The sequence below is a fragment of the Leptonychotes weddellii genome, chromosome 4 (assembly GCF_054177405.1).
Source record: "Leptonychotes weddellii isolate Sample4059 chromosome 4, ASM5417740v2, whole genome shotgun sequence".
In the NCBI taxonomy this organism is placed as follows: domain Eukaryota; kingdom Metazoa; phylum Chordata; class Mammalia; order Carnivora; family Phocidae; genus Leptonychotes; species Leptonychotes weddellii.
The window spans coordinates 7,907,481-7,921,115 of record NC_138372.1 but is presented as its reverse complement, the minus strand read 5'-3'; the positions used below and the strand labels follow the sequence as shown (position 1 = coordinate 7,921,115).

The 13,635-nt window shown below is 59.3% G+C and overlaps 2 protein-coding genes across 7 annotated transcripts; one reads left to right on the top strand and one right to left on the bottom strand.

Annotated features, from left to right (window-relative positions):
• Positions 1 to 170: 170 nt before the first annotated feature.
• FBXO44 (F-box protein 44) lies at positions 171 to 5,783 on the bottom strand. Of its 6 annotated transcripts, none has more exons than XM_081817478.1 (6): positions 5,701 to 5,783; positions 4,046 to 4,335; positions 2,702 to 2,828; positions 2,455 to 2,550; positions 2,209 to 2,344; positions 171 to 1,321 (listed from the first exon to the last, which is right to left on the bottom strand). In XM_081817478.1, the coding sequence occupies exons 2-6, from the start codon at positions 4,308 to 4,310 to the stop codon at positions 1,178 to 1,180; spliced, it is 768 nt and encodes a 255-aa protein (XP_081673604.1). In that variant the 5' UTR covers positions 4,311 to 4,335; positions 5,701 to 5,783; the 3' UTR covers positions 171 to 1,177. The 6 variants fall into 6 exon arrangements, with proteins under 6 accessions (XP_081673604.1, XP_081673602.1, XP_030886258.1 ...); XM_081817476.1 differs by lacking the exon at positions 5,701 to 5,783 and adding an exon at positions 5,514 to 5,585 and having other exon boundaries at positions 2,209 to 2,373; positions 2,731 to 2,828; XM_031030398.2 differs by lacking the exon at positions 5,701 to 5,783 and adding an exon at positions 5,514 to 5,538 and having other exon boundaries at positions 2,731 to 2,828.
• A 49-nt stretch (positions 5,784 to 5,832) lies between these two features.
• On the top strand, positions 5,833 to 11,422 carry FBXO2 (F-box protein 2). The gene is made up of 6 exons (XM_081817479.1): positions 5,833 to 5,985; positions 8,981 to 9,400; positions 9,833 to 9,962; positions 10,035 to 10,130; positions 10,603 to 10,741; positions 10,974 to 11,422. The coding sequence occupies exons 1-6, from the start codon at positions 5,964 to 5,966 to the stop codon at positions 11,106 to 11,108; spliced, it is 942 nt and encodes a 313-aa protein (XP_081673605.1). The 5' UTR covers positions 5,833 to 5,963; the 3' UTR covers positions 11,109 to 11,422.
• The last annotated feature ends 2,213 nt before the right edge of the window (positions 11,423 to 13,635 follow it).

Below are 13,635 nucleotides of genomic sequence, written 5' to 3'. Positions count from 1 at the left end.
CAGCTCATTAACGGGTCTGTACTGGGGCTCTGGTCCTGCCATAGTCTGGCTCCTGAAATGTCAACCATTCCCTGCACCTTGGACAGAAGCTGCACAGGCTCACCTTCTGCAGGTCCAGGGCAGGACTTCCCATGAAACTTGCCTTTCCTCCCAGAAACCACAGGACACAGTTGGGCTAGGAACACCTTTTATTTAGCTGCATGCAGCAGGGGCAGAATCCGAGCACTGGGGTCCTTCCAGCAGGAGGGAGAGGTAGGAGTGAGGTTGGGCAGGGTGGGGAGGTTCAGGAAAGGCAGTTCCAAGGGTGGGATAGGGCATTTCAAGCCCCAGGGAAGCTGGTCGAGGCATGGAGGTGGACAGGTGGTCCTTGAAAACCACCCACTCACCTCATCCAGGGCTTGCATGCCCCATTCTTAGAATCAGGGTCTAATCCTTCCCCCCACCTGCCCTGGGTTATCATGCACGGGATTCCAGGGATCTTTTGGAGATTCTGCCCCCACCTGATACCCATCTGACTTCTGGGGCTTCACTGACAGTAAGGTCAGTCCAGACCTGGCCTGGCCCCCACTCCATCTTGGCCCTGCCCATCTCCGACTACGCCTGAGCCTCTGGGTCCAAATCGCCTCTCCGAGCAGGCGGGCAGAGCAAAGAGCTTGGAAGTGGCAGAATGAGGCAGAGGACAGGCCAGCACAGCCCCTCTTCCACTCCCAGATCTGTCTGAGCTCCATGGTCACCTCCCAACATCTGCACTATGCAGGGCAGCCACAGGCTTGCCAGATGTCCTGACTGTCCCTGCTCCGAGGGCCCCCAATGGAGACAGGGAGAAAGGGCCCAGGAGGGGAAGGTAGAGACACACATCTAGGTTGGCATCTGAGCTTGGAGACCACTCTTGGAGGAGCCTGGGAGAACACCTTGCACCTCCCCAACCTCAGGGGCCCCATCTCTTAAAGGGGTTGACACAGGCCTCCCCTGTCATCACTGGTTGAGACCTGGGGCCTAGAGCACTGGCCCCCCCTTGGCGTGTGAGGGCCGCACAAACTGAGAGGCTCCATAAAATAGGCAACTGTGGGGCAAGGATGAACTAGGAGGTCTGGGGGAGCCTGGTCCCCCTCCCCTTCCCTAACCCAGCCCTTCTCTGACAGCAGTCAGGGTTTGGCGGATCAGGGCTTGGGGGGTGTCAAGGCAGGGAAGGCCCGATGGTGATGCTGCTGTTGGTGACCCTCGGGCCGTACCAGCCGGCCCAATAGTGAGTGTCCACGCCGCCGTGCTGAAACCAGATGTAGCGGACGCCGGGCGGGTAGTTGGAGAACGTGTGAGAGACCTGGCGGGGGCGGGGGGGGGGCAGGAGGGGCGGGGACAGGTGGAAGGAGGGAGAGAGGTCAGGAAGGGGCCAAGATCTTAGTGCTGGACAAGGAGTCAGCAGAACTGAGTTCTAGTCCTAACTCTGTGATTTTGGGCAGGCCACTTCTCCTCTCTGCCTCAGTTTCCTCATCTGTAAAATGGAGCAAAATCCTCCCGGGGCCACTCCACAGGATTACCTAAGTACAACTCAAGGGAACTGAAGGGAACTGAAGGAAACTCTGCAAACTGCCCAGAGATGTCCACTACGGTCATCCCTGGACACGTGTGGCTATTTAAGTTGAAATTAATTAAAATTAGATAAAATTAAAAATTCAGTTCCTCAATCACAGCAGAAACTGGCTCTTTTAAGCATTCCATAGTCACACGTGGCTACTGACTACCGTCCTGCACAGTTGCAGACACAGACCGTCTCTCTCATTGCAGAAAATTCTACTGGACAGCACTGGTCAGACTGGCAAACTATGGCTCGGGGCTCACGGCCTGTTTTTGTAAATAAAGTTTTATTGGAACACAGCCATGTCCATAAAGCTGCTTTCACCACACAATGGCAGAGTTGAAGAGTGGAGTAGTTGTGACAGAGACAACTCGGCCTACAAAGCCTAAAATATTTGCATCTGGCCTGTTAAGAAAATGTTTGCGGCCCCCTGGTCTAGATAGTAATAATAACCGATATTATAACTAATAACAGTCAACCTTTTTGAACATGGCTTTACCAGCATCATTTCAGAGCCTGAGCGGCTGAGGCCCAGGTCAGAAGCAGCAGAGCTGGGATCTGAACCCAGGTCTGTTTGACTGCAGTCCCGGCCTTGGGCGATATGCCACCTGCCCTCTTCCTGGCCCACATACCTCCCTCCACTTGGCATCGCTCTTCTGCTGGATCGTTGCCGGGTCTGGCTGGAAGGTCCCCAGGGGTGCATGTGCTGACGACAGGAGTTGAACACACAGCTGGTACTTGGACCCGCAGTCTGGCCTGGCTGCGAACCTGCGGGCAGAGGGAGGGCCCATCAGGGCCTTGGAGATGGGGGGCAGGGTGGGGGTGGGGCGCCTGAGTAGCAGGCCCCCCTCCCCCAGACCCTCGCCCCAGGCACTCACCAGTCCTTGACCTTGATGTCCGGCCGTGTGGTGTCCATCAGCTCCTCCCAATACCCTTCGGCCTTGAGGTCCACCACCTGGGACTTGAGGCAGGTGCTAGGGGCGGGCAGAGGGGTGGGAGGGGCTGGGGCTCAGCACTAGGGCACTGGGGGGGGAGCGAAGACTGCCCTTCCCAGAGCAGGAGACCCTGGGGTGAAGTGACTTGGGTTTCCCCCAACCCCAACAGTTCCCCAGCCTCAGATCTTACTAATAAGAAGTCACGAAGTATTTCTTGACCTGGTCATTGGGGAATTCCTTCCTCTGGTCTCTAGAGAGATCCTCCACCTTCCACTCATCACCTCCATTCACGTCCAGGCTCCAGAATTCAAAGCCCTCTGGCCAGAAAGCAGAATTCACATCATAGGGAAGCACCCCCCCCAGTGGTCTCTTTCTTGCAAGTGCCCCTTCCTCCCAGATCCTCTCTCTGGATCTCTGTAGCTGCCCTCAAGCCCCATGCTGTGGGACACTGTGTGGGACACTGCAGATCAATAGTGGCTGTCTTCTATTAGATGCTTTCTGTGTGCCCAGCATCATGGTAAGGGATTTCCACTGGGAATCCCAAGACATGTGACCATGTGGATGACCAGATACCTTCTGTGATGGAGAACGCTCTGACACCAGCCAGACAGATCTGATCTGGGGCTAGTCCCAGCTCTACCAGTACTGGGCTGTGTGACCTTAGATAAGTTGCTTTCCCTCTCTGAGCCTTGGTTTTGTCCTCTGTAAACTGGAGTTAAGAACAAGAGCTGGCAAACTTTTTCTGTAAAAGGCCAAAATACTGTAGGTTTTGTGGGCTACATACTATCTCTGTTGCAGTCTCTCTCTCTCTCTTTTTTTAAATAACCATTTAAAACTGCAAAAACGACTTTTAGCTTCTGGGCCAGATTTGGCTTATGGACCACAGTATGCCAACTGCTGGTCAAGAACACAGCTGTTGGGGAGCCAAGTGAGGCAGGCATCTGAAAGCTCTGGACAGCTTGGAGTCATTTCATTATCATTTTGCTCCAGAATTTGGCCCACATCATGGGAAATGAGGCACCCATCTCATCCTAGTGTTGAGGCGATGAGTTACGCCACAGTAAGGGGAAAAGGGAGCTCTAGATGATGTAGAAGTTTCGTTTTACCTGTTGTTGTAATATGCTGGAAAGAAGACTGGATCTCTCATTCTTCCATAAGTAAAGTCCCCTTTGCACTCTGGGGGCAGTCCTAGGAGGCCTAGCCCTGGAGTCTAGGATCTAGGCCCACAAATTATGGCTCTGACTTCCTGGTCTTGGGTCTTGGGCACAAGTAGTCCCAACTGGCCAACAGTCCCTCTCCTAGGACAGGTCATTGGGGAAATGAGGGTGGAATACAAAAATGCCACTCTTGGCCTCAGTTTGCCCATCTGAAAAATGGGAGCACTAACAGCACCTACCTCTTAGGATTATTGAGAGAGGATTAAAGGAGTTAAACCATCCAAAGTGCCTGGCTCACAGTAAGTGCATAATGAAAGTCAGCTGCTATCATGACAGTGTGTGCGTTGGGGGCATGCCAGACCCACTCTGTACCCCACCTTCAGCACACGGGTTGTGTAGGAGATTCCTGTGGAGGCTGCGTAGGAAGTAGAAGATCTTCCAGTCGGCCACGGGCTGGTCCCAGTCCTCGGTGATGAAGCCCTCCCGCAGGCACTTGCGCTTCCAGAGCGTCACCAGGTCAATGAGGTCTCGCCAGAGGCTGCAGACCAGGCGGCAGTGCAGAAGTAGGTGGCGGGCGGGCACGTGCGTGAACAGCTCCAGCAGAATGTTCTCGGGGAGCTCGTTGATGTTCCCCACGGCCATGGCATGTGGCTTCTGGACGCCCCCCCTGTGGTTATTGAAAAGCTACACTAGAGACCGGGCCCCCTCCCCAGAACTGAGTATTTGCCATTTATGATCTCAGGAAATTCACCGTGCCTCTCTGAGCCTCAGTTTCCTCCTCTGTAAAATGGGGCCAGGAACGGTACTAAAATGGTTTCAAATGACCTGACACAGCAGATGCTTGATAAAAGGTGATTGATTTGGGGGTGCCTGGGTGGCTCAGTCGGTTAAGCCGCTTGCCTTGGGCTCAGGTCATGATCCCTCTGCCCCTGCTCATGCTCTCTTGCTCACTCTCTCTTTCTCAAGTAAATAAATAAAATCTTAAAAAAAAATAAAGGTGATTGATTTTACTGTCACCTCACAGCAGCCTCTAACGACGCTAAGGAGGCCCAGAGGGGTGCAAGTACCTGCCCAAGGTCACACAGACAGGACAGAGAGTCTTCCCTGATTCTAGAGCAAGCCTTTTCCAATGGGCCAGGCTTTAGAGTGTAAGTAACAATGCGCAGGACCGCAGAACCGTCCAGCAAGTCCTCAAACGGAGGAGGGAGAAAGGTTGGGGGCAGGGGGATAATTATCATTGCCTCCGACGGAGGTCCAAAGAGCTCAAGAGACCTTCTCAAGGCCGCAGAATAAATGATCTGCCCGGTTGGGACTCGAGAGGGGGTGGGCGACCGGGAAAGGCCTTTCTCATACTCCCACCTCCACCCCCGCGGCTGGGCTTCAGCCTCAGGATCCCCGGCGCGCCTGCAGCCTTCCCACCTCGCGTTGTGGCCTTAAAGTGCCCCCCAAAGCCGGGGCTCGGACCCCTGGGCATCGATTAGCGACCCCAGCCCGGGTTCTAGCCTCCGTCGCCGCTCTCGGCCGCGCCGCGCAGCCCCCGAGGCCTGGGCCTTGTCCGCACCCGGCCTCGCTCCACGCACTGCCCGGAAACCGCCCAGTCCGCCCGCCCGCGGATCCCTGGCCCGCCCGCATCCCCACCGCGGAGCTCCCCGCGCCCACTCCCCCGCGTCACCTGCGCTCGGCCGCCGCTGCGCGGTCCCTCTCAGCGGTGGGGCTGAGCGGGCCTCTGCCTGCCAGAGCTGGAGCGTGCGGCCCCGCCCCGGCCCGCCAGACCCCGCCCTTGCCCCGCCCCCGCCCCTCGGCCCTCCCCGCGCCGCTCCCCCCATCGCGACGTAGGAAAATTACCTGGGGGTGGGGGCGCCGGGAGGAGCCTCCGCCCCCCTCCCTCCTCCAGGACTGCGCGCCACGCACCCTCCACCTGACCCAAACTCGCTGCCCCCTAGCCTCCACCTCCCAGCAGCCACCCCTGGAGGGAGCTGGAAGACGCCCCAAATCGGATTCCCTCCCCCCATTAAAAAACCCGACTCCCGACCTTTCCCAGCCTCCCGGGGCCGCCGAGGAACCGGTAGCCTCAGGCCTGGGGCCGACCGCTCCGGACTGCGGGGCGTCCCGGCGCCCGGCCAAAGGCGGGGCGGGGGCGGAGGCGGGGGCCTTTAAGAGGCGCGGCCAGCCGGGCCCGACCTAGACGCGGGCAGCGCCTGGACTCGCCGCCGCCGCGGGACTCTGGCAGCCCCGCAGCCCCGCAGCCCCGCAGCGCTACGGCTCCTCCTCCTCTCAAGACCGCCCTCCGCAGCGATGGACGGAGACGGTGAACCAGGTAGCTGCCGCCACCCGGATCCACTCGCTCAGCCCGGGAGGGGAGACCGGGGCAGGCGGGCGACTGCTACAGAGAGGGGGCATCAGAGAGCGAGGGGGTCCCCGACACCCAGCGCGGCAAACTTTCACCCAAGCAAAGCCCTTGAGACAGTCTTAAAAGAGCGCAGCCCTCTGTCTGGCTGGAGGCCTCTAGAGGTGACAGGCTCCTGGGTCCTATTTACCAGGGAAATAGCATAGGAGTAATCCCACGTTCCCGCCTGTCAGCTTCCTAGGGTCTGTTGGGTCTGGGTCTGGGACCCATCTGGGATGTAGGAGGCTGCAAGCCTTTTTCTTCCATCAACTTCTTTCATTTGTCAGCTCTGGCCCTTGAGCTGCCTGTATCCCCATAGATTTCTTGGGGTTACCAGCCTCTCCCCACCCCATCCCACTCTTCCTCCTGGGCTCCCTTGGCTGGAGGGGCTGCTCTTCAACTGGGTGGCTGGTTGCCCAGTGGGGATCAGGCCAGCCGTGAGGGAGAGTTGGGGCATAGCTCTCGCCTGTGCTCAGGGCCCTCAGAGACTGCCCAGTCATCTTGTCTGGCACCAGAGACCCCCCCCACCCCATCCCTTGAACTCCCTACTGAGCCTCTAGGGGTTGCCTGCTGAGTCAGGGTGGGAAAAAGACCTACCTGCAGATTCCCCCACCCCTGCCCCATCGGGCTCATCTGAGAGTGGGCCTTGCTTTGAGCAGGCCACCAGAAATATTGATGCACGCTCAGGAGGCCAAACCCCTCTCCTCTAGCCCTGAAACTCCCAGCTCCTTCAGCCCCTGCTCCCCATCCATGACCCCCTTGCCACACCCTCTATAGGGTCCCAGAATGGGTTCCTGCGTTTTCCCAGGGCTCAGCTATTCCCTGGACTCCAGGGCCCAATGCAGGTGAGTGAGTCAGCCTGGGAGGCAGCTTCCAGGGGCCAGATAACTTTCCGATGGCAACAATGTGGAGAGTTGTGTGTGCTGGAAAGGGGGGGTGGGGGCTGTAATCAGATCTGGGGCCTGGAGTGCCAGGCCTGAGGCCAGAAGAGGGGACCGGGCAAGGTGCACCTTTCGGGGGAGCATCAGGTGTCCAGCAGGGCCAGGGCAGGGCAGGGGGAAAGGTGGAGAGGTGAGGACACTGGGCCCAGCTCCCCAGAGAGCTGTGGGCAGCAAGACAAACGGGTGATGTGGCTTTGGGGCCTGGCATTTTCCTCTCTGCACACCCATTTTTCCTGGGCGAAGCTAGTAAGCCTCTCGGGGGCCTCAGTTTCTTCTTGGCAAAAAAGAAAGGGTAAACCCCCACATCATAAAGATATCGCAAAAAAAAAAAAAAAAGAGCTATTAATGAAGGAAACTGTTATGCTCAATAAGATTCACTAAGTAAGATTTATGAGGACTGACTGTGCTCTGGGTTCTGAAGAAGAGGTACACCCTGATTCAGTTCGAGGGTCTGACTGCGGGAGGAGAGACATACCGCATGTGGTGGGGGGAGGTAAGCACTGACAGGCTGGGGTCCTGGCAACACACAGACTTGGGTCTAGGCCCTGCCTGTTTCCTCCCCCAAGGCTCGGCCTGTTTCTACCACCGCCTGGGCTTTCCAGGCTCTAGCCCTTAGGACCCCCATCCCCCCCATCCTAGCTCTGAGAGCACTGTCCCTCCTCCCCCATCATCCGGAGTGGCCCCATCTCCTCGCCACCGTGTCTTCCTCCTCCTGAGACACTGTGTGCTCAGTATCTGCTTACTCAAGGTTTTGATGGTCCAGCTGAGGCCGGCTGGGTTCCAGGAGACCGCCCAGCCTGTAGCTCCTGACATCTGCCCCCTCCTTACGATTTAGACTGCCCTGGCCCCCTCCTCAGGGGATCGGAACATCAGCGCTTGTTTGAATGGCCTGGCCCAATGATTACTCCCATTCACAGATGAGGAAACGGAGGGCCAGGGGTAGGTAAAAAAGCGAGTGAAAGGACCTTCGTTTCTCCAGCATTTATTATATCTCCTTGTTCCGTATACCTGCTCTCTTCTAGCGAGCCCCCACGTCACACAGCTGTGGCTGGCAGGGGGTTCCAACCCCTGTGCTCCCTTCCCTTCAGCCTCAGATCGCCACGGCCCTGCCCTCGTACCAGCGGTGTAACATTTGGCGAGTCAAAATCAAACTCATAACGGTGCCTCCAAAGTCAATACATTATTTTATCGAGGGCACGGTGGTTAATGGTGGCTCTGGAGCTGGACTGCCTGGGTTCAAGTCCAGGCTCCGACCGCTCATTTGCTGTGTGATCCCGGGTGGTTTCACCTCTCTACGCCTCAGCTTCCTCATCAATGAAATAGCAATGGCAGTAGGAACAGCCTCGAAGAGATGCTGTAAGGATTTAGAGTAAAGAAACTGCTTAGAACAATGCCTAGCTCTTGCTAAATGCCCAGGAAACATTAGCTGCTGACAGTGTGCCAGGGAGGGTTCCAGACCCAGTTCCTGCCCTCTCACGCTCAGTCTGGTCCTGAGAGAGGTGTTTACAAGCCAACACACGCTAGGACAAGAGCTAGGAAGGACAGGAACTCCACAGTGGGAAGATGTCGTGGTGGGAAGTCTGGGAGCACTCCCCGGAGGAGGCGAGGGGAGCAGGGATCTCAGGGGGTCGTGGTAAGGATAAAGGAGTGGATGTGTGATACATGGAGTCAAGTTCGTGCAATAGATGGATGCCCTTATAGGAATATTATCAGTTGCTGTTGTCTTCTCAGGTTTACTGGCCCTGCAGGGACAACTGAGGCCTCTGAGGCCACTCTTGGGACGGGGCTGGTCTGTGGCCCTCATCCCGCCCCTCCCCCTTGGGTGGACCTCCTCCACTGGGCACCAGTCTCAGGGCGCAGAATCTTGGGGCCCAGCTGCGGATTGCCCGAGGCTGGGTGGGAGGCAGATAGCCGACACACGGGGGTTCTCAGGCTCGGAGGGGGACAGTCTGAGCGGAGTCACAGCGCCCCACCCCCGCCTGCAGAGAGCGTGGGCCAGCCGGAGGAGGTGAGCCCGGAGGGGCAGCAGGAGGAGGCGGGCGCGCAGGAGGCGAGCGCCGGGGAGGAGCGGCCCGCGGAGGAGGAGGAGGAGGAGGCGGAGGCGGAGGCGGAGGCGGAGGCGGAGGCGGCGGCGGCGGCGGCGGCCGCGTACCTGGCCGAGCTGCCCGAGCCGCTGCTGCTGCGCGTGCTGGCCGAGCTGCCGGCCGCCCAGCTGGTGCAGGCCTGCCGCCTGGTGTGCCTGCGCTGGAAGGAGCTGGTGGACGGCGCCCCCCTCTGGTTGCTCAAGTGCCAGCAGGAGGGGCTGGTGCCCGAGGGCGGCGCCGAGGACGAGCGCGACCACTGGCAGCAGTTCTACTTCCTGAGCAAGCGGCGGCGCAACCTGCTGCGCAATCCGTGCGGGGAAGGTGAGGGGCTCGGCGAGCTCAACTTGCCCTGCTGCAAAATGGGCCGGAACAAGGCTAGCCCGCTTTGGAGGGCTCAGTGAGATAAAGCCCTGGAGCAATGCTCTGCAGGGTGGCCCCAACACATACTGTACGTGTGGTTGCCTCCCTGGCTGCCTGTTCTCTGGGGGTCCCCTTTCCCAGGTCCTTCCCCCCTCAGCGAGCTGGGGCAACACCGGCCCTCGGGAGGACCCTCCCAGGAGGGAGAGAGGATCTGGGGACGGACAGGAAGGGCCTCCCGTTCTACCCGCACCATCACCTGCCCAGCCCACCGTTCAAGTCCCACGTTGCCCAGCCCTGCAACCACGCCCCCCCAAACTATAGGAGCAAGGGCCAGCCCTGCCACACCCTCAGCAGGGAGTGGGTGACCAGGGTGGGGCTGTCGTCTTCCTACAGAGGACCTGGAGGGCTGGTGCGACGTGGAGCACGGTGGGGACGGCTGGAGGGTGGAGGACCTGCCCGGAGACTGTGGGGTGGAATTCATCCACGATGAGAGCGTCAAGAAGTACTTCGCCTCCTCCTTTGAGTAAGGAGAAGGGGGATGGAGGGCAAAGCGGGGGAGAGGGGTCGCCACTCCCTCCTAACTCCAGTTCCCCAGGTGGTGTCGCAAAGCGCAGGTCGTTGACCTGCAGGCTGAGGGCTACTGGGAGGAGCTGCTGGACACCACTCAGCCGGCCATCGTGGCGAAGGACTGGTGAGCAGCCGTGGGGATGGGCCAGGACTGTGGGGAAGGGAAAGGGGACGGGGTGAAGGAGGGAGTGTGTGTGTGTGTGGGGGGGGCAACTTGGAGCCGCTGCCCTGTCCCACGGGCCGCTGCCTCCCAACTCTAGTGGTTGTGGTCACGTGGGCCAGGGGTTTTCAGGAGAAGGTGGAACTCCTCCTCCCCTCCTGATTTCTAAATGTTGGCAATCAAAAAAGCAAAACGTGTCACTGTGGGCTGGCTTTAGCCTCAGAGTTGGGTCTGGGCGACCTGGGGTGTAGTCGTTGGGTTAGGACCTTGCGCGAGTCCTTTCTCTCTGTGGCCTCAGTTTCCTTATCTGTAAAACGGGGACCTTGGTAGTACCGGCCGGCGGGGTTGGGCGGAAATGAGAACCCGTGTAGCAGGCCCGGCCCACAGTAGCGGCTCAGCAGGGCGCGGCCGGCACTCGCTCCCTCCCTCGGGGCAGGTACTCGGGCCGCGGCGACGCCGGCTGCCTGTACGAGCTCACCGTGAAGCTGCTGTCGGAGCACGAGGACGTGCTGGCCGAGTTCAGCAGCGGGCAGGTGGCGGTGCCCCCAGACAGCGACGAAGCGGGCTGGATCCAGGTGAGCCTGGAGGCTCCGGGTGGCGGGGCGGGGCGGGGCCTGGGAACGAGGGGCGGGGCTCGTGGAAACCCCGCCCACGGAACGAGGGTGGGTCAGACGTGGCGGAGAGGTGTGGAAGAGGGACCCAGGCTGAGAAATCGAGGGGAGGCTAGAGGCGGGAAAGTGCGCCGGGGTGGGGTGGCTGGGTGAGGCACCAGGGCCCTAACCTGACCCTCCTACCTCCACTCCCCAGATCTCGCACACCTTCACCGACTATGGGCCCGGCGTCCGCTTTGTCCGCTTCGAGCACGGGGGTCAGGACTCCGTCTACTGGAAGGGCTGGTTCGGGGCCCGGGTGACCAACAGCAGCGTGTGGGTGGAGCCCTGAGTGACCCCCTTTCTCCAACCTCACCCGCCTTGGAGGGGCAGAGGTCTGGGGTACATAGGTCTTAGTCGTTAGCATCCTCACTTTTACCATCCTCACCCCCCACTTCTCTCTTGCCCCATACTCCAAGCCCAGCCCCCACACTGCGAAGGAGGGGTTTTGTTGGCACATATTTGCATCTGGAAAATAAGATGGGTGAGGGTATGGGCCTGGGCTGGGCCCACCGCTGAACCTCCTGCACCTAGTACCGTGCCTGCCACAAAGTGGGCGCTTAATAAATATTATTTGTCCAAGGAAGGAATGAATGAACAAACGGACGAATGAACACCTCTCCCTTTGCATCCTTCTCTGTCTCCTGAGGGCCCCTGGCCCGGCCTGGAAAAATACTTGGTGGGGCTCCAGCTGCTCTGATTTCCAGGGGCCCTTGGGCCCATGCAGAGCCAGCCAGGCCTGGGCCGGCCGGACAAAGGCTGGGATTGTGAGGGCGAGGAGTGGGGAGCTGGGCCTGGCGCCTGACTGACACCCAAGCTACCCAGAGGCCAGGACAGGGTGTGTGTGGGGGGGTTGTCCTCCAGGCCTCTCTGGATCCCTTGATCCCCATCCCGTTCCTTTCTGAGGGCAGGATCATGGGGCGGGGGGTTGGCAGCACCTCATCTAGAATACGAATTCTCCTGGGCCCAGGGATGGATGCCAGTGGCCCGGGTGGGGATGGGGAGATGGGGAGGGTGGCGGGGGGAGCAACGTGGTGTCCCTCTTAGCTCATGCGCGCTTCATGCCATCCTCTCGGGCCCGGTGTTGGATTGAACAGGAGTCATTCGCATCTTGTCTTTGGTCTTTTTCCAAGCCCTACCCAGAGGCTGGCCCCCAGCACTGGTTTGAGCGGAAGGGGCAGGGGTGTGGTGCCCGGCACTCTTTCTGGCCTCCCCAGCAGCTCTCACACCCAGCCCTTCCCCAGGATGCTCAGCTGCTGGTCCTAGGGGTGGACTGAGGGTCTCCACACAGCTGCTCTCCTCTTGGAAATGGTGACCAATAAAACCTCAGTGGCCCTCCAGCTTTCCTTTGATTCTGAGCCCTGGTGCCACCTGCTGGTCAGATGGGATTGCGGGGTTTAAACTGGGCCAGCCTGCACTTGTTCACTGGTTCATTCATTCACTCACCATTCCTGAAGCCCCAGCCCTGGGGCCAGGCTCTGTGCAGGGCCTTGAGATTCCAGGGATGAGGGAGACACTCTTTGTCCCAGGAAGATGGGGTGCCCTGGGAAGAGATATCCAGTGTCCTGGGGGGGGCTCTAGCTAGAGTCCCAGCTCTGGGGTCATCCTCAGTCTCTCTTAGAATTCCCAATCTGAAGGTGGAGGCAGAGCCCCTGCCCCATGGGCATCCTTAGTCCTTTCTAGGGGATCTCACACATTCTGGTGGGGAAGGCACCGTCCACAATTACCTGAGTTGCCGATCAGGGGAATTGATGCCTTGATGGGTTTGATGAAAGCCATGGAGGAAGAGGGTCACCCCCCGTGAGTTTCCGTGAAAGAGTAATAGGCAAGGTAGTGCTCTGGGGCGATGGACTAGGATGGGTATGTGGAGAGCCCCATGAGGGTGAGTTGGGAGAGGACTGGGACCCGCCCCGGAGGGGGTTTCAGGAAGAGGCTGGATGGAGACTCAGTGAGCGTGAGAGGCGGGAGTTGCATCCAGGTGCCTGTGGGGCCCGGATGTCAGGGCTGTGATGTGGGGGCATGGGAGGTGCTGCAGGTGGAGGAGCTCCCCCCACCGTGGGGCAGTCAGAAGAGAGACCCATGAGGGGTCTGGGGCTCTGGGCTGGAGGATTGGCAGTGTATGTGGCCAGCAGCCAAAGCCAAGGCCACTGGTGAGGGCTGGGGACGAATGTGGAGTGGGGCGGGAGAGGGCACAGAGAAACCTCCAGGGCTACGATGGGGGAGAGAGAGCAGCCAGGGAGGCGGGGATGGGGGAGTGGGGAAGGAGGATGCAAGCCCAGTGAGGCCATCTGCAGCCAACTGTCTGCTCTCAGAGGAGGGAGCCAGAAACCCAGAGACCAGATTCTTTGCCCTGAGGCCCCAGGGCATGGGAACCACAGAGGAGACCTGAGGGGCTCAGATAATGGGGTGCTTCAGACCCACTGTCCCTGAGTACCTGCCACTAGAGGCTAGTTGGATACACTGGTGGTATTCAGCTTGGGAAGACCAGGCAGCTGCTCCTGAGTCATCAAAGGGCTGAAGCTGGGGCGCCTGGGTGGCTCAGTCATTAAGCGACTGCTTTCAGCTCGGATCATGATCCCAGGGTCCTGGGATCAAGCCCCGCATTGGGCTCCCTGCTCGGCGGGAAGCCTGCTTCTCCCTCTCCCACTCCCCCTGCTTGTGTTCTCCCTCTCACTTTGTCTCTCTCTGTCAAATAAATAAATAAAATCTTAAAAAAAAGAAAGGACTGATGTTTCGGGGGTAGGTGGGCCAGCAAAGCTCACTGTGCATGGGGCATGGCCTGTCACACCACCCCTGTGACCCAGTCGGAGATGGGGAAG

Excerpts from the sequence above, each read along its gene's own strand:
- FBXO44 (XM_081817478.1), bottom strand. The coding sequence starts at position 4,310 with ATGGCCGTGGGGAACATCAACGAGCTCCCCGAGAACATTCTGCTGGAG. Across the intron at positions 2,551-2,701 it reads TACTTCGTGACTTCTTATTA|CACCTGCCTCAAGTCCCAGG; the intron begins GTAAGATCTGAG and ends GCCCGCCCCTAG. Across the intron at positions 1,322-2,208 it reads GCGATGCCAAGTGGAGGGAG|GTCTCTCACACGTTCTCCAA; the intron begins GTATGTGGGCCA and ends CGCCCCCGCCAG.
- FBXO2 (XM_081817479.1), top strand. The coding sequence starts at position 5,964 with ATGGACGGAGACGGTGAACCAG. Across the intron at positions 9,963-10,034 it reads TACTTCGCCTCCTCCTTTGA|GTGGTGTCGCAAAGCGCAGG; the intron begins GTAAGGAGAAGG and ends CCAGTTCCCCAG. Across the intron at positions 10,742-10,973 it reads ACGAAGCGGGCTGGATCCAG|ATCTCGCACACCTTCACCGA; the intron begins GTGAGCCTGGAG and ends TCCACTCCCCAG.